This window comes from Rhodamnia argentea, chromosome 11 (assembly GCF_020921035.1).
Source record: "Rhodamnia argentea isolate NSW1041297 chromosome 11, ASM2092103v1, whole genome shotgun sequence".
Taxonomy (NCBI): domain Eukaryota; kingdom Viridiplantae; phylum Streptophyta; class Magnoliopsida; order Myrtales; family Myrtaceae; genus Rhodamnia; species Rhodamnia argentea.
Genome location: NC_063160.1, coordinates 23,647,196 through 23,666,644, shown reverse-complemented (window position 1 = coordinate 23,666,644; position 19,449 = coordinate 23,647,196). Strand labels below are relative to the sequence as shown.

The following is a 19,449-nucleotide window of genomic DNA, read 5'->3' as shown; positions in this document are numbered from 1 at the left end:
ATTGTGGCGTAGCTTCTTCTCTAGATACTTGTTGAACGTCTTCAGAAAGTTCTTAGATGCAAACACTACAGCAAAAATCAAATACCATGGTATAATAAAGAATCATTATGATTAGTATACGAAAAGATGGGCGGTCTCTTTCCCGCGTCACTACCTTCTCCTTCATCCTCTAAATCCTAAAATCCTTGCTCGATCGCTGCTCGATTTCATCGTTCTCTTCAGAGTCAAATCTGCATGGATGTTAGCTTCAGTCGAGAAGCTCTAGTTCACTTGCTCATGAACACAACTAGATTCCTGCGAAGCGAAAACAGAGAAAATGGCGGTGCAAGGTAACACCCCGACCTGCAAATCTCATAGCCGTTTGCGTGATCGCCCACTAACTCTGATTGGAAGCACACTCGGGCCTGCGTAGAAGCAGACCATGTTTGCGTAAACACACATGGCTAGACACGCTAATACCATAACCCGCAATCTCACAATCACTCGCTAATCCTGGTCGTAAACACACACACTCGGGCCTGCGTAAAAGCAGACCAGGTTTTATGCTACAGACATGACATTAGAGACAGGAATATGCAATGCCCATTTGCTCATGAAGAGGGATTCTTCTTCTGGTTCTTTTCCACGGGCGGGAATCGACACTCTCACTTTGGTGAGTGTGCCTTCGAATGAGAAGATTTTCCTGTTATGGCTTTCTTCACTTTCGATATCGAGTGCTTGACCTTCGAGGTGACCCCTGATAGTATGTTATGGGATTTCTTATGTGGCGCCTTGACGTTGATGTCTTTGCAACGTTCCACCATGACAGGAGCATCGTGCCCCGATTCCGTCCTTTCGTGCTCGTCTTCTTCATGCTCATCTCTTTCCGCATCTATTTTCGATTCTTCAGGAGGCACAGCGTCTGGTTCATCTGTTGGTCTTCTCTCTTTAGATGAAGGCTCAGCGGTTGGCGAATTGCCTTCTGGGATCTTGTCTAAGAAGTCAGACAATGAGACAACAGATGTGTCTTTCGGCATGTCCTCCTCACTTGTCTTTTCATCAGAACTGCACGTTCTCTCTCCTCCATATTCAATTGGTTTCAGTTCAAGATCAGCTTTCGAAGGATGCCCAAGTTCCACATTTTTCGCTTCGGAGTTTTGAATGATTTCAACAATACTTTCCTTCGCTGTAGGTGATCTGTCTTCATTGCCTTCTGTTATTGTAACATCTGGTGCCATACTCGGACATGCTTCCCCTGAAACTGGCATTTCAGGCATGGCGATTGAGGCATACTCTATCTGTTCAGGAACAGGATCGGTTTCCTTTGCTTCTTCAAGACCCAAGTCATTTCCTTTTTGAGTCTTCTCCACACTTGATTCCTACACATAAGATGTAACGGAATGTCAATTATCCCTTTTATATTTTCCACACTTAAATAGATTTAACTATCTTATTACAGTGCTTTCTTGAGATTTGACGGTCAAGTCATTTTTCTTTCCTCTCAAGGAGTAAATTCTACTTCTAAGGAATTGGCAGGCAAAGGAACAAGTTGATCTCAGGAGCAAGGTCTCACGCCTTGTTGGTTGGTACAGAGTATTATGTTATGCAATGGGAGTGAGTTGAGGTTTCATTAGTTCTTACTTTGTTACATATCGTGGCATCTGTCGTGCCGCTTCCAAAGTTTGTTTTACTGTTCTGGTCCTCTGATTCAGTTGCTCCTTCTGACGTGATTTTTCCCTCAGCTTCATCGATAGAGTTTTTATCAGCTGTCCCACTCTCAACATGCACCTTGTCAAATTCTTCCGGAGCATTATCTTTGTCAACTGCACTGTGCTTGCTTTCGTCCTGCAAAGGAAAAGCATCATACAGATTAAGGCTGAAGCTTGATGGACACAGAATTTTGCAAAGTATCAATAAATTAAGTTTGGTTCAGTTGCTGACCTCCTGGTATTGCAGTTCATTATCCTTGCTATGGAATGTGTTGTGTGTTTTCCCTTCTACATACTTTTCACGATGCAGTTCATCTTCTTCACAGCTCCCTTTAGTTATTTCTTGATTCATAGGACAGCCGTCAATATCTTCAAGCTGTTCAACAATCTGATATATTTTCATCCTTAGTTAATAATTAGCATAAACACTATAGCTTCGCAGATTTACTAATCAGCATAGGCATAATAGTATTTGTTGGTTCAATTGTCTATCATACCTGCTCTTCGGCATTTTCACCCTGTGAGGTTTCATTTGCTTTTGATGTTTCCTCTCCTTTCTCTTCAGCTCTTAAATCCCGTGCCAATGCATGGACCTGGTTTTCCTTAGCTCCAGTGTCCTCTGGTTCATTAAAGTCTTCCTGTATTTTAACCTGTGAGACAGATTTGACCAAGTCATCACAAACTCCTTGCTCATGACTCTCAGTTGCACTTGTTAGATCCATGAGTTTCTCACTATCTGATGGAAAATCAGTGCATTTGGTTTCATTTTGAGTCTCTGGTTCCAAACCTTCATCCTGTGTACTGCAACATTCATTATCCTTTTCAGTTAGGTCGTCCTGTATGGTTTCACTGCCTCTAGGATGATGGACTTTTGGAGGTTCGAACTGTCCATTTTCCTTCTGCCAGATTTCTTCCTTTGCTTCAGCTGCTGAGGAAAATAGCACAGTGTCAGTTTCTTGCACATTCTGTATGTCTCGTTTCCTTTCATCTTTATGTTCCTCTTGAAGCAATGCAGAGACTGGCGGCACCTCCAGTGCTTTTGCTGATGTATTCTGCTCAGATGTTGCGTCTGCTTCATGAACTAATTCGAGGCAATGAGATCTGATTTCACTCACATCTAGCTCTTCTGCAGTTGTTTCCTCCATTGCATCAATAACATCCGTACCTGGATCTTTGGAACCTAGCGCTGCTTCAGAAGCTATTGTTATTCTCCCCAGTCCACCTTCCTTCAGACTTTCAGCAGTCACATTCTCTCTCCTCACATTCTCATCTTCTGTAGCTAAATGCTCATCTTCAAGCTGGGTCTCAAATTTTTCTTTGAGTAGACTAGTCTCAATCTCTACTTCTTTGGGCAATTCCTTGTCAAAGCCGGTACCAGAGTCATCTACAGGCTTTTCTTCTTCAGGAGCCATGCAGGAGCTAGGGGTTGATGTTAATGAGGTCTTTGGTGCAGTGTCAACCTTATCATAGCAGTTATCCAGATCCTTTAGTTTCTCGCTTTCTTTGTTTGCATGCTCAGTTGGTGCAACAGACCCTGGATTTTCTTCTTCCTGTGTCTTTCCCTGATGCAATACTCCCTGGATTTGTGCATCACATTTACTGTTTGACATCTCCTCAATGTCCAAACTTCCTTCTCTGGTCTTTTCGGTTGAATATGATGCTTCTAAATGTTCCTTGGATACTGCATTGGAGTCTGCCTCCTGTGTACAGATAATTCCTTACGTCATAACAGCAGGGGGGGGGTTGTTATAGCAGGAGTAGGATTTTTTTTTTCTCGTAAAATAACATGTCTAAAGATATTATCAATTATGCCAAACCTAACCTCACAGATTGCACGGTTCCCAGGTGACACGGCAACAGTTTCATTTGGGTTATAATTCTCCTCGACCTGATGCTCTTTCATCAAGTTCTCATGTTCATCTGCTTCACCTGGACCAATGAACACCTGTTTGACAGATAAGAGAACCAAATGGAAACGCAGCTATAAGAAAACATGTACAATTGGATAAGGGAAAATGCATCCGGAAGTTTCTAACAGGTTTCCTTTTGTACCTCTTCCTGAAGAATTTCGTCCTTCAGAGTATCAGCTGCTTCAGTTGCAATGTTACAATATTTTTCAGGCTCCAAATCATCAGCTGCAGCCTTTGCCAAAGTACCCATGTTTCCCTGGTCAGCTGATGCAGAAATCTCAGATCTTCCCTCGCTTTCTTCTTCTGGAAGCTCTAGTTTCACAATTTCAACTTGATTGCTCCCTTCCTTGTCCTCTTCACATGATGTGTCCTTGGTGACTTGATTGTCTTGGATCTCGAATTCAGTATCTGCATGCTTTATGGAGTCTGCCTTTTTGCAGCACACTTCTGTTTCATCTGTCAATGTTATGTTCTCATTAATCTGCACCATCTCTCCATCTAAGCTCTTTTCTCCAACATTCTCATCCGTGGTTGCTGCTTCACCCTCTTTCTCCACCAGGAACAACAAGGAGTCATTTTCACCCGCCACATTGATTTTGGACTCACTTACATGTGGATTCTGAGTGGTTTCATTCTCTTTCTCTCTATCAGATAGTCGACAAACAGAGGTTGAAGAGGTCTCATCAAGATTTTCCTTGTCAATGTTTTTGCTGCTGAGAATTAGACCAGGCTCTGTTGCTTCTGGTGATGATTCCTCTAAGTCATCAGGGGATGCCTCCAAAGGCTTGTCATCTTGCAGGATCGCCAGCGTGCTGGTCTCTGTTCTCAGAGAGGTCATTGCTGCAGTATCAGTCTTGTCATAATAACTGCCTGCTTCCTCTTTGATCTCTCTTGTGACATCAAAATCCTCTAGTGCATCTTTGGTTTGTGCAATGTAGGTACCTCCTCCATTGAGAATGTTATCTTCTTCCAATGCTACTGTGGCATATGATTCACTTGTGCTTGCTAGCTTTTCTGCATTTGTTTGCTCATCGCAGTGTGTTTTTTCTCCTTCTGATACGGAGCCTGTGTGCTTGTCCTGTACAACAGAACATTGTATCCATATAGTTCCAGCAGAAAAAGAGTAGCAGCATGAGTTTGAAGAAAAGAAAAGGGTTAATTTATGCTAAATCTTACCTGATTGATTATGCTGTTTCCAGGCGTTGTTCCATGAGTTTCCTTTGAATCGACATCTGTCATAGTCTCTTGCTCGTTTGTCTCTTCACTCCCATCAGCCTTTTCTTGTTCATTTCGCATCTATTCCCGCAATATCAAACATTATCAGAATGAGCTCTGAAATGAAAACGTGATTCAAATATGAACAAGAAATTCATTAGCATTATTTTTTTTTTAATGTATTTCAATACCTCTTGTTCGACATTTTCTGCTGTAATTGCATCCTCATTCTGTTCTGCAGGTTTTGAAATTGCCACCGCTTCCAAATTCACATCCTGAATTTCACCACCCTCTGATTCTTCAGAGGTCTCCACTGTCTGAACTTCTGACATGTCTACTTGTGCAGTTTTGCTTGTCTTGAACATTACATCAGATGCGTTCTCGTATGGTCCGCTAAGTTCTTTGTCTTCAACACTTCGCAATGGAGAATCAGCAAATTCTGTCTTTTTTTCTTTTTCTTCGGGGGCTGCTTTTAGAGCTTCACCATGAGTGTTATGTTCTTTTTCATCTTCATTTGTATCCTGTGTACTTTCATTTGCTGAAATCTCTAATTCAGTGACCCCGGGATTTCTTGGCTCTGCCCTCTCCAAGCATTCTGTGTCTGTCCTCTCTTCAGGGAAAGACAGTTCTAGATTCTCCTTTAGTTCCATCTCTCCTGCCACTTTGTCATGTCCTTCTATATTTTCAACCTTCTCCATGTTCTCCTCCCCTCCTCCTGGAAGCGATGCAAACACGGGTGTCTGAACTAGCGACTCCAGTTTCTTTGCTGAGAGAGTCTGATCGGCAATTGTTTCTTCACTAAAAACTGTCTTTCCTTGATCAGTTTTGGATACAGTTACTTGGTGAGCAGTCCCGTCTGGTTCTGCTTCATTTTCAACCAAGCCGAGCTTTTCATTCATTGATGTCTTCTCTGCTCCATCAATTGTTTCATCATGTGCAGAATTACTATCATGAGATAGTTCAGAAACCATTCGGATTCTCTCAAAATCATCTGCATTTGAATTTTGAACTGTCACACTCTCTGGTGGCACTGTGGATGTCCCAACAGGAGTCTCCTCTGCCTGAGGCTCCTGCATAGCGATCTCTGTTTCCGCTGCAGCTATAGTTGTGGCATTAAACTCATCTGGGGTATCTACTTCCTGTATCATCTTCTTGCCAACATCTTTGGTTGCATCCGCAGTTTTGCAAACAAGGACGCTGTCTTCTGGCTTGTCATCTGTCTTGCTTTTGCTGGTTTGAATTTCCTCATTATCTGCATTTTTTGATTCGGCCTCTTCAACTTGATCTGTTGCTTCAGTATCTTCAGCTACTACTGGGCCAAAATCTTTCTTCTGTTCAACAGATGAAGCTATATTGTCATGTTTATCGATAAAACGATGAAAGCAACATGTAAGCATTCTAAAGAAAAGCTCCTGTTTGTGCTCATACTAACCTCTTTAATTTTGCAGCTCCCAAGTAATGATACATTGTCACCATCCCCAGTCTCGTTTTCTTCACCTCCTTCCTTTGTATAACAGTCAAGTACCTGGACAACATTTTAATGTACAGATTGGATAAGAGGTTATTAGATGGGAAGTTCATGACCAACTAAATGTTCATTGAACTTTTTTTCATACCCCTCCACTAGTGATTGCATTCTGAGACATATCATTTGCTTCACTTGCATCCTCACGCTTCTCTTCAGGCTTGACATTAGCCATGACTTCCTCAACTTGTGTACGCTTCGTTTCAGCATCCTCTGATCCCATGGAACTTTCATTTGCTTGAACATCTAAAACAACTTCATGTGTATTTTCACTTTTGCTTAACACAAAGCCAGATGATTCTTCTGTGGGAATTTCGATTTCTGTGGTTTCTGGCGCTGCAATGAGAGTTGTGGCATTAGACTCATCAGTGGCACCTGCTTCAGTAATGCTCTCCTTCTCAGCGTCTTTGGTTGCATCTTCAATTTTTGAAACAGAGACGCAGTCTTTTAGCCTGTCATGGATCATGCTTTCACTGGTTTGAATTTCCTCATTATCTGCATGTCCTGCTTTTTCCAGTTCAAATTGATCTGTTGCTTCAGTAACTTCAGCTAGTGCTTTGCCGAAGCCTTTCTTCTGTATAACAAATAAAGCCTCATGTTCATCGCGGAAAGATAATAGCAACCTGTAAGCATTCTCAAGGAAAGATATAATTTTTTGTGCACACTGACCTCACTGATGGTGCAGCTCTCAAGCAGTGGTGCCTTCATATGTGCGTCAGTCATCTGTATGACAAGTGGCAAATATAACTAACAATACATTGAATAATTGATGGAGAATTTAATGGAAAATCCAACCAAGATCAAGTAAATTATTGTCAACTTTTAGTCATACCCCTTCATTAGTTATTGCATTCTGCGACATATCAATTTCTTCAATTCCATCCTCACACTTCTCTGCAGGCTCGACATCGGCAGTGACTGCTTCAACTTTCATAGCATTCATTTCAGCATCTTCTGGTCCTACGGAACTTTCATTTGTTTGGATGTCGGACATCACTTCATGCATATGCTCACCTTTTCGGAACATATCGCCCAATGCTTCCTCCCTCGGAATGCTAATTTCGGCAGCTGTTTCCACAGCGGCTATGGTAGTGGCATTAAGCTCATCAAGGGTATCTGTTTTCTTTATGATCTCGTCGAAGTCTTTCCTTGAATCTTCAGTTTTTGAAACAGAAATACTGTCTTTTACCTTCTCTTTTTCTGCATTTCCTGCTTGTGCTTGTTCATCTTGATCTACTTCTTCAGTAACTTCAGTTGGTATGGGGCAAATGTAGTCTTTCTTCTGTTGAATAGAACAAATCTACATAACCATGTTTGTGGATAGAAAAGTACGTATGTAAGCTTTCTCAAGGGAAGCTGTAGTTTATGTGTGCACTAACCTCACTGATTTTGATATCACCTTCTTCATTCTCATGTTGTTCCCCATCTTGAGTTTCTTCTAACCTTTTATTTTCATCTGGCAACTGTACAACACATTTCGATTTATGACCAACGGAACATTGGATAAATCATAAGTGGTGAAGAGTCTATGGGAAAATCATACCCCTTCATTGGTTATTCCATTCTGTGACATATCATTTGCTCCAATTGCATCCTCACACTTCTCTTCAGGCCTGACATCAGCAGTGACTGCCTCAACTTTCGTACCTTTCATTTCGTCATGCTCCAATTCTATGGAACTTCCATATTCTTGAACATCTGACATGACTTCATGCACATTTTTGTTGAACACACCACTAGATGCTTCCTTTGGGGGAATGCCAATTTCTGCAGTTTCAACTGCAACTGTAGTCGGGCCATTGAAATCATCAAGGATTGCTGTTTCCTTTACAACCTCCTTCATGACGTCTTTGGTAGCATCTTCAGTTTTTGAAGTAGAGATACTTTCGTCATCATTCTCTATTTTTCTGATTTGAATTTCCTCATTATCTGCATTTCCTGCTTGTGCTTGTTCAGCTTGATCTATGGCTTGAGTATCTTCTAGTACTGGGACAAAGTCCTTCATCTGTTTAACACATAAATCTACATCTCATTTTTTTGGATAGGAAGACAATAGCAACATGTGACAGCATTCTCTGGCAAAGCTATTGTTTGTGCTCATATACTAACCTCACCAATTTTGCAGCTCTCTAGTAATAATTTCTTATCACCTTTCCCTGTCTCAAGTTCTTCCCCATTTTGAGTCTCTTCCGGTTTTAATTGTCCTTGAAGCACCTGTACAACATATTTCATGAATGGCTAATAGACATTTAACGAGAGATTGAAAATGTCAAATTCATGGATCAACTCATCAAATTTTCTGCATACCACTTCATCAGCGATCGCATTCTGCGATGTGTCATTTGCTTCAATTGTGTTCTCACACTTCTGTTCGGGCTCGAAATCAGCAATGATTGGCTCAACCTTCATGTCTTTCAAATCAATATCCTCTAATCTTGTGAAACTTTCATTTGTCTGAACATCTGACATGACTTCATGCACATTTTCACTTTTGCTTGATACAATGCTAGATGCTTCCTCTGTGGCAACCCTAACTTCGGCAGTTGTATCTCTGACCTCTGGAGAATCAGGATTTGCGGTCTTGCTTTCTTTTTCCTGAGTCTCTACTTTCAGAACTTCTTCTCCATGAATGCAGCCATCTTTCTGTCCATTTGGAGTGTCTTTTTCACTCTCAGAATCGTTACTATCTATTTTGGAAACTCCATCCTTATTAGGTTCTTTCTTATCAAAGCATGCTTCGTCTGTCTGCACTGTACCAGAAGATAATTGTAGACTCTCATTCAATTGCATTTCAACCTCGTCTTCACTGTCATCCGTGATCTTCTCATCTGCAGTTTTAGGTCCATTTTCTTTTTCTTCCAGAAGAGAGACTGAAGCTGGTGTCAGGAGCTCAAGTGTTGATTCTCGAGGGATAGTCTGATTAGGAGCGCTTCCATCTTCGGCTGGTTCTCCATTTTGGGTAGCGGATGTAGCTAGCCTTTCAGATATTTCTTCATGCTTTTCTGTTTCTTCTGCATCTGTGTTTTCAATAGATGAGCAGTTCTCCGTTTCAGTACTTTCTTTAACATCTGAAGCTCTTGTTTCATCCTTTTTATCTGAAGGTAGCTCAATTTCTTCTTCTGTTATAGTTGGATTTTCAACAACAGTAATCTCCCGTTCTGCGCTCTTAGAATCGCTTTCTGAAGAATTAGGCTGCAAGTTGATGGAAATTTCATAACACTTTGTTCCATCAACCTCTTCACCATGTTTACTGTGGTCAGTTTCTGTTCTTTCTGGAGGCCCCATGTCCGAGCAAATACCAGATGCCATTTTGGGTCTTTCATCTAGTTGTTCTTTTTGTGGTCTCACCTCTTCCTGTCCGATTTCCACAGCAGCAATATCGCTATTGATAACACTGTCTGGTTCCTTGATTGTATCCTCCTTAATGGTTTCCATTGGTGTGATAACGAGACCGATTGGATCTTCTTTATCTTGGTCCTGTACCTCTTCTTCCACTTGTCCCGCAATAAATGTCTCCCTTCCCAATCTCGAATGTCCTTCAATCTGCATGTTCCTTGTCTCTGTCTGTTCAGTCAACTCCATTGTTTTGAGATTTTGAGTGGATATCGTGTCAGCAGCTCCCATCTGTTAATTATGGTAGCTTAAGTTACTTTCTGACGATAAGAAATCACTAGTATAATTGTGGTACTATGCGGATGCAACTAGGCTTTGACTTCAACAAGTTTAACTTCATCTGGAGTTCGTAAAATTCATCTATGTTAGCTACTTCCTCTATAAGGCATTATTTTACCTTTCATTAGCATTTTCAGTGACAGTATTCAGTTGTCTGATAAGATATAGACAAAAGGAAATTGAAATAGAATTGAAACTTCAGTTGGATAATTTGTTTGACCTCTTTTTCTTGCAAACTATTATGGTTATCTGACTAATTTTATTGACACAATGTGATGAATTTATGACCATCTTGTATCCATATGAAGAACAAGCCTCTAGTCTTGAGTTCATGTTCTCCTTGTTTTTTCCTTACTAGTCCTATTCTTGTCCCGCCACTTGGACATAAGATTATGACGTTAATGTCATGGGGATGTGTGAAATCATGCTTCTCAACTTTTAGATTGCTTTCTTAGTAGTTTCTGTAAGTTTATTTTGATTTTTCATACATTTTCTTATTAAGTGCTGTATCTATCCCCATAATTGGATGAAATTGTGCTCTAATATCTTAGTAGCAGAGAATAAAATTTTCATCCCTGCTAGCTTATGCCAGTATCTTCACATTCGTGGCGTGCATATGGGCGCTCAAGTAGTGACGTGAAATAAATTTTTGGTTTTTTAATTTAGCTGTCTTATCTTAACCAAAAAATAAATAAATAAATAAATTAGCTGTCTTATGAAGTGCAGGATCATCTATCTTAAGCATCTTACTATGGAATAATTTCAGAGATGGGAAATGTGTTCAATTGCCTCTGCAGAACCTTTAAACAGAATAGAGTTGCAATTGAAGCTGCATATTCCATCTAGTGTAAGACAATAAAGAAAATGACACTCTTTACCTCTTCTCCAACGGTGGTACTGACTTCAGAGTGGAATGCTTCTTTATCTGGCACATAATCTTCCTTCAAGTTGTCCTCGTCATTCTCTGTGGAAACCTTTTCTTCCGGGGTTCTGCTCTTAATATCTGTCTCAGGTGCAAATGATTCCTGGTGCTTCAAGTCTTCATCATAGGTCTCACCTTCAATTTCCTTCGTTTCTAAATGTGTGTTTTCAGATCTCTCATCTGGTATAGTATTATGTTGGTCCACCTGAATCTGGTTTTCTGTTTCTTCTGTTGCATTGGTGGCCGAGATATATGTGCCTTCTGCTGTATTGAGTACAGCAAAGGGCACCTCAGGGGCAACGTGTAGATCTTCACTCACTTCCTTCTGAGCACTCCCCTTTGCAGTTTCAACCTCCTCAGACTCAGAGACTATCTTTGTAGATTCATCCTCTTGTGGCACCAAGACACCTTCGGTTGAATGAGTTCCGTATAGATGGTCTTCGTTCTTGTCCGGGCCTTCATATTCTGCAGAAGCCTCACGTTCTTCCTCACCAGCTTCAGTCTTCAGGATTGAACAGAGGCTTCCTTGTAAAGTGTCCACAGCAGGTTTTTCAGTAGCGCCTAAATCTTTCGAATCTTTAGGTTCTTTATCCAATATTTCACACTCTGTTGATTCTTTTATAGCATCAACTGTTGCTGGAATCTCCCCCTCTTCCTGACCTGAGTCAGTCAAGTCATCTTCCATAACATTGCTGTCTGTATTTTCCAACCTTCTTTCCTGCTTTGCCGATGTTGGAAGCTCATCTACTCCAGAAGCAGTATCAGTACTTCCTGCATGGTTTTTTGCTTCTGATTCATTATCATTGGCCGGAACGCCATCTTTTATGGCAGAAGCTCGTGCAGCTTGGGAACCGTTAGCAGGAGGCACTTCGAACCTCTCAGCTGCTCCAATGACCTCAGAATTGGTTTCAGGAGGTGCACAAGGGGACTCTGATTGGTAATATTCATCACGCTCCATTGGCTGCATTTCTTTTTCTGTGCATTCATCAGTGCTGGTAGACTGGATCTTATGACATGCCTCCATATTGTCCTTTTCAGTGTTGGCAATATTATCAAGTGAGTGCGCTTCTTCCACCTGTTCTGTGAAGACCTTCGTGTCTTTATCCTGTTGAGTATATTTCGTGAGCTAGCCTTATGGACATCAAATGACAGGGAATGGTTTCAAAGACATTTAATGTGATCTCACCTCTTCTTTTAAGGAGATTGCTTCACTCATAGACTTTGACTTCTGGTTTTCAATCTCTTGTTCATCCACTGCAGGAGAGAATTTGGATTTTGCGTCTTCCTCTTGTTGATGATCATCCGTTTTCTTGCATGAAGTGAATGTAACTAATTGTGTATGTACCTGGACAAGATTAATCAATAATATCTTGTCAACGGGATGGAAAACTTATTCGAGAAAAGATACCAATTTTAGTTTGATTGTCTATACTGGAATACAAAAGCTTTAGTATTTTGTTGCTAAAATTGTTCTTCACAATTTGAGTTGTCACATGAATTGATACTAGACCTTATAGTAGTTCAAGCATTTATTACACGGATGTAGATACAAATCTGAGGAGAATTGCTTAAGATGGCATTTTGTTATCGAAAGAGTTGCATGTGTTCAGGTAGTTTAGCATGAAAATGCACCCAGTGCCTGTACAAGCAAGAGATGACAGAAGGAATTTGTCTTTGGTTCCTTCAACCACATGGTAGAACTTAAAGCTAGCTCATATTATATTTACTAATTATTCTCTGTGGAAAGTCATAAGAACCTAGAAACTCTTTTAGGAGACTGGAAGTTGATTGATCCTGTGGAAGATGGAAATCTTGTAACTTTCAAAAAGGATGTGAAGAATCAAATTTTGATGTTGCCAACCTCCTTGTTAGTATCTTCTTCTCGATCATCTTTTGAAGGTCTTCCTTCACTAATCCCCTCTGCAAGTACCTCAAAGTCTCTTGCTGCATTTGTTTCCTCTGTGATATTTTTGGTGTAGCCCACAGCTTCTTCAGTTGATGGATTGACCTGGCATCCCTGTTGCAGTTAATGGTCCATGATAAGTCAAAGGTAATAGAGGAAAAGCACACACATTGAGATTACAGAGAAACAAGGGAGTGTCCATGTCTTCTGCGCTTAGGAGGGGGTTCAAGTCATTATTCGATATACTGGAGGCAGTTCAAGAATCAGGTGCTTGTGGTTGTACCATCACATTGTCCTCTCTATGGGCTGTTGCTTCGGTAGTCCTCTCTTGAATAGGATCCTCTTCAATCAAGTCTGGTCCTGTAGATTCTCCAGTCTCCTTGTCGTCATTAAGCAAGATTAGATCTTCTGGACCCTCAGTTGTGCTAAATATCCCCGTTTGTTCATAGATCTGCACACAGGGGAAGTTTGTTAATGGATATGGATCAGAGAGACCAGACAAAGATGCTTAAAATTGAGGAATGGACAACGTAGATATTAAGAGTTTTTTCCTAAATATGCATGCTAAGAGTTAGTCAGTGTGAACTCATTTGACAGAGATATCACTGGTCTCCGTCTTGAAAAAGAAAAAGTGCAATAAAATGCCCTAATTTTACCTTGTTTATCTCATTTTGTTCATACTTGACGTTGTCCTCATCATTTCCTTTTGCTGACAATTCTTCATGGCAACGAATGGTTCCGCCCAGTTGTGGACTATCTGCCTCAGTTGGTTCAGGTATCTCATCTAACGATCTTTTGAACTCATCTGCCCCTACATTCTTGTTCGCTGTTTCTTCAGAATCTTTTTCAGGCATTGATGCATCCGCTATAACCTTATCCAGCCCAGTGATGCTGCTGTTATCAGCTAAAATGACAGCGGTTGTCCCTTTTTCTTTTCCTTCCACTTCCTTTGTCATTTCCCCATGCATCGGCGGTGAAGTTTGAAGAGACATTTTAGAGCTTTCATTGCCTTGCGATGTGTTGTCTTCCAAACTCCTATCTGCTCCAGCTGGTTCAGACTCCTCCGATGACTGTTTTATGAAGTTTTCAGGTTACTTTTATCACACAAAAAATAACACATTTGATCCACACATGTTGCTACGAAGCTAACCTTGATGTCACATTCGTTTTCTTTCTGTGTAGTATCAAAGTTCTCAGCCGGACTCGTTCTGATGGTTTCATCTGTGAGGTCTGCGGTGTTGCAGGACTTCGCTTTGACTTCTTCATGTTCGTCCGCTTGTGTAGCTTTTTCCTTCTCTCCACAACAGCTGTCATGTTCAGCTCTGGATGTTGGAGCTGTTTCCAGAACAATTTCTGATTCAGAAGTTGGTTGATTTATCTCATCAGCAACACTTCCTGTACAGTGGATATTACCTGAGGCAGCTACATCAGTTGCTACATCTTCAGGATCATGTCCTGCACATGTTTCTCAAGCCATCAGTACCCAGTCATGAATACAAACCATTAAAAAGGTCTTATTCTTTTTTCAAAGTATCTGCAACATGGCATTTTGGACATGAATCACTATTCAGTTTTTCTTTTTCGTTTTATTTCCTATATCCTCTCCTTGCTGTCTCATTCCCAATAATCAAACGGGTAACATCTGAAACCTTGACAATAAAGTGATGACATTAAACGTTGCATTCGGTATATACACAACAGCCTATTCTCTTCTATCAAATCTCTAGCATAGTCGGTTGTCTGAGACGCTTGAATTTATTGTAGTTTTTAATGCACCATACAAGCCACTTGTTCAGGAACTAACCTTCTCTAAATGGATGCCCTGCATCCTGAAATTCTGTGCTTTTGCATGCTTCAGATCCATCTTTATTTTCTGTTTCCTTTGGTTTGCATGCTTCCCACTCTCCAGTAACTTTTTCACATTCAATTTCCAGATCAGCCGCTTCACTTCTTTGTTGGTCTCCTTCTGGGTTTATTGGAGAGTTCTGCAAATAAATTATACAATGTTAAGCTTTGGAATTTGTATTGTGCCAATCTTGTGAATAATTTTAAAGGTTCTGAACTTATTTAGATTTTACTAGTATGAAATTAAAACCTCTTGTATTTCTTCATCATTTGGCGAGTTGTCCACAGATTTGTCTTCATCTACTTCTTTGGTAGAGCCGCCTTCACAGCTCTTGCAATGCGTCTCCTCTTTGATACATGAAACTGCTTCGTGAAGCACCTCAGTATTAATTGCAGGTTGCTCATTGCCCTGTAGACTTTGCTGTAAGAAACTTCCCTCTGATTCTGCATTGACTGGTGGTATTTCCTTTGCAATGTGATCTTTAGCATCAGTTATTCCTTGACCACTGACGTTCTTGACCACCTCACCTGTCAAATGTCCACTATCATTTCTCTCCCCTTCTGAAGCTTCTGTACTAAACGAATTGCTATAATCTCTCTGCATAGATTCTACATGTTTTGCTGATGAACTGTCAAGCTTTTCTTTTCGGTCCATGCCATCCTCATCTTGTGCCAAGGTATTCTGAACAACTTGGATAATTGTCTCCTGAGTCAAATCATTTGCTTCCTCCACATCCATATGGCCTGCAACCTCTTTGTCAATTTGATGTGAGCAATGTGCTACTGGTTCTACGACGGCAGCAGATTCTGTTGAGTTGCTTTTGTATTCTTCATTTTCTCCTGCTGGCATCACATGTTTCATCTCCGCACTTAATTCAGTAATATCTTGGCTTTCAGTGCTGGTGGTTTCTTTGAGCTCGACTGTATCCACTTCATGTCCGTGCTTCATTGACATGTCTGCAGCCACCATGGTGGATGTTTCCTCAGGCTTTTTGTCTCCCTCATCGCTGGTTATGGTGAATTCTCTGTCTTCATTTGGAGTATCTGAACTTGCTGCTACTGCCGCGATGGAGGCATCTCTGGCTCCATTCTGTATGATTTTGTCTATCTCCACCTTTTCATCTTCTGTTTGTTTGCATATATCCAGTGATTGAGGGGCCTTTTGTTCAGCTGGTAAATCCAACAATTTCTCCGATACTTGACTCTCTACATCAAGGATGTTTTCTCCTACGTTTTGGGAAACAAATGTAGGATCCATGTCCGCAACATTGTCTGTGCGGTCAACTTTAGGACCACAACCTGTGTCAACATTTTTGTCCAAGATTTCCTCTGTTCTTTGCTCTTCAATTATATTGAAATTTGCTTCCACCGTCTTTGCAACGCGGGAAACGGCACTTGTGACATCGTCGGTACCATAATCCTGGTCACTCTTCTCTTGTTGGAAATGCTTCTCCTCATCTGTCGTCCTTTCATCAGTTTCTAATGTTCCAGCCCTCTGTAGTTGGTTTTTATCCTCTGCCTTAACAATGGCTGCTTCAGAAGACGATTCTAAAAACTTCTCCCCCTCTGAGGCTCTGTCAATGTCTTTTCTGTCCACAGGCGTGCTTTCCGCAAAATCACAACTTGATTGCGGGTCTTGCGCATTTATCAAGAGCTCTGTGATTTCAGCAGGAAGGTCCTGCATGCCTGGGGATTTCGTTGGTTCCTCTGTGGAAAATTTGGTGGGGATTGGATCAAGGAGCTCACATGTGATGCCTCTCTTTTCCCCTTCACTTTCCTACAAACAGAGTCTTCAATCATTTGCAGAGATATTACCTCCATTGTAAAATTGACGGGACACCTTTCTAAGCTACTAGTGTGAGAGGTAGCAGTTTTGTCTAAGCCATATAAAACGTTTTGGAGACAAATAAAAAGGTTAAGGCGTTTTGTCCTGAACTTGAGATGATTAAAGGTTTACTCGAGCTAGATTACGCATTTTTATCAGTCCAATAGTTAACTAGAATTTCTCTGGATGTGTCATGATGCACTCTTGTGACGTAACCTACAGATTTTACGCTTTAGTTGGTCTCGCCAGTGTCATTTAGCCTGATTTAGTTGCTCTGCTTAATCGACGTTGGAAACAGATGCCCTCAGAAGTCATACACAAAAAAGGAAAAAAAAAAATGCGGCGAATACATCTTTGGAGATTACATACTGTCTATAGATGATTATACATGCTGGTTTGTCTGTAAAATCTCATTTGAATCCAGTAGTATGATTTAACATGCGAACTGATGTTTTCCCCCTCAAATACCCACAACCTTTTAGATACAATATCACGACGAAAGAAATCACAGGATCATTAGTACTCCTTGCAGAGATCGTGCTGCTCTTACGTTTTATTTAAACCAAGCATAGCCACTTTACAAGTAAAATACGTGACAACCGATATTTCATCGTAATCGCATGATAATCTGTCATTTAGGCGGCTCCTCTTTTGTTTCGTCATAAGTGTTTGTCGGTCGGAAAAATTAGTATAGCTAATCATCAAGCAGAGTTTTGATGCAGCTGAATGGATCTATTAGCTCATTTCCCAGTAAAAAGGTGCTGCCTGGCGTTTGGGTCAGTCTTTGTTTTCTTCCTTAATCAAAAAGATGGAAAATTTCTTGAGATTTTGGATTAACTTGCTCGTGTCTGGCACTCTGGTCACTAAGATTTAACTACCTTAGACTTCTCTCGTATGCAGAATCTGAGACTGAGGATACTGCAGGGTCTCCCACTATGTCTGATGTTCTGAGAAATGTTATGAGAGGAGACATAAGCCAGGAAACCTCAGATCAGTATCACTCACGAGTCAGATCAACCAATTCGCTCGTTGTTCATCTGGGTTGTGAACTAAAGTGCATGCACTCCTTTCCTGTTTGACTGGTGTCCACAAACAGCTTGGAGATTACTCCGGTGCTAAAGCTCAGTAACTGAGCTAAATATCCCATTATCCTTAAAAAGCTTCTATCTCTCGTGAAGTTCTGCTTTGTTTTCTCAATCCTGATCGAGATTTCCATGAGTTCCAACATGTTTGATTAATCTGAGTGACGGTATTGCCGACTTTTCGACCTGTCTTACGCATGCTAACTAGGAAAGCTTGCTAACAGAAGCACCGAGAAGCTTAATACAGCAAGAGACATTCTAAATGCAGTCCCCGATGGTACATCAATGATGTGTTCAGGCAGACATGTCATATGCAGGGAGAAGATCTTCCTTACCATCGTCACCGCTTCTGCGATCTTGTTTTCCGTCGCCGTCGCTTCACATGGTGGTACTCCGGGCAGCAGATTATCATGAACTCTGCATGTGCTAAGCCTCTTCAAGCGAGCTAACTGTTTTTCTTTCTTAATTTTCCCTTATCTATGACAATTCTTGAAGCTGAGCTGCAAGAATTTAAAGATCATTATTAGCATCGCTGTGATTATTGCATGATGGATAGAGCAAAAGTAGGCGAGAGAACTGACAAAATTGCCACTTTGTATCTGATATTACTTTGGTGAGTTGGCCAAGCATGTGATGGTCCTACAGATTGATTTTGTGCACATGCCTTGAGAGAGAGATTAACTCAACTTTATGAAAAAAGAGGGTCGGGTTCAGTTAAATCAACTGCATCATTACACTTCCCGAATTTTCCTGTTACTTTTTCTTGATCTGTCTCTTGTGAAATGTTCATTTCAACCCGACCATCCACTTTAGCTTCACGAGTTCAAGAGACGGAAGGGCTTTCTTTCATTCCACAATTCCCCCCTCAGAACAGCTTATGGAACAGTATGTTGTGGTGAAAAATGAAAATGAACCTACTCGGTGAATGCGTGGAACTGCATTTTCTTGTCGGGCTCGCGTGAGCATTTGCTGCTACTGAGCTGATTGAAACGCGTCTTTGTTGAAACGTTGTTCCACATCGCTTCACAACGGATCTTAAATGCAAATGATATCTTGTCAACTAGTGTTAGTTTAAAATTCCGAATTGGACTTTCTAGCATGACGTCAAATTTCACTGATATCTTGTCAACTACTGCTAGTTGCTCGCTTGCCTATGGGCATTTGTCACCTCCGCCGGTACACATCAGCGAGACCATTTCAAAAATCGACAAATCATTTCATTTTTCCAAAGGCAAATGAACGAGGATGACACAAAAGACCTTGGAAAAAAATTCCAGGCGGCTTTCAATCGGGCCAGCCTTTTTCGACCATGGTGGTGCTTTGGGTACTTAACGGGGGGGATTAACGATAAGATAGATGATGATGATGTTGCTTAGACTTTTCAAGCAACCATGCTCAGAAATTCTTGCGGGGTGGGATGGACCGAAAACATATAATGCAAGATATGGTGGGCATGCCACCTAAATCATCTATTTGGAATCTTAATACATCACAAGCATGATGTGTTCAACGACTCCGGGCCGGCTTGCTGGGGCCGTTCGTGAGGGGTCCAATCAATTAGACGTCTCGAGAATCGAACGCGCTACACCGGGTACGATCTGCCTAGCTCGATTTGTTTGGAATTCGACTATTATCAAGGGGGAGGTTCCGATCGATTCGATAGATCTTTTCCTCTCGAAATATCAATCCGTCGAATTTTGATTTCGAGATCTGATCATGATTCCGGCATATAGATGTATAGGGTGATGGCCATGCTGGGATGGAGATCAATCATGCAAAAGACTGAAACCGCTCACGTGGACTTGGGTCCACCAGATTCCGATCCATTAGTAAAAATTCTCGGGTTCCTTCTTGAATTCTTT

General features: G+C 41.1%; 1 protein-coding gene across 1 annotated transcript; it reads right to left on the bottom strand.

The window, feature by feature from the left end:
* Positions 1–325: 325 nt before the first annotated feature.
* Positions 326–18,606, bottom strand: LOC115751120 (titin homolog). The gene is made up of 26 exons (XM_030688847.2): positions 18,564–18,606; positions 17,923–18,059; positions 14,931–16,457; positions 14,640–14,820; positions 13,986–14,290; positions 13,492–13,905; positions 13,119–13,286; positions 12,794–12,949; positions 12,119–12,277; positions 10,889–12,037; positions 8,646–9,962; positions 8,448–8,552; positions 7,882–8,343; positions 7,718–7,801; positions 7,171–7,638; positions 7,008–7,061; positions 6,430–6,912; positions 6,246–6,338; positions 5,005–6,144; positions 4,775–4,894; positions 3,741–4,676; positions 3,511–3,633; positions 2,186–3,388; positions 1,921–2,076; positions 1,621–1,824; positions 326–1,358 (listed from the first exon to the last, which is right to left on the bottom strand). The coding sequence occupies exons 1-26, from the start codon at positions 18,604–18,606 to the stop codon at positions 645–647; spliced, it is 11,901 nt and encodes a 3,966-aa protein (XP_030544707.2). The 3' UTR covers positions 326–644.
* Between the last annotated feature and the right edge of the window lie 843 nt (positions 18,607–19,449).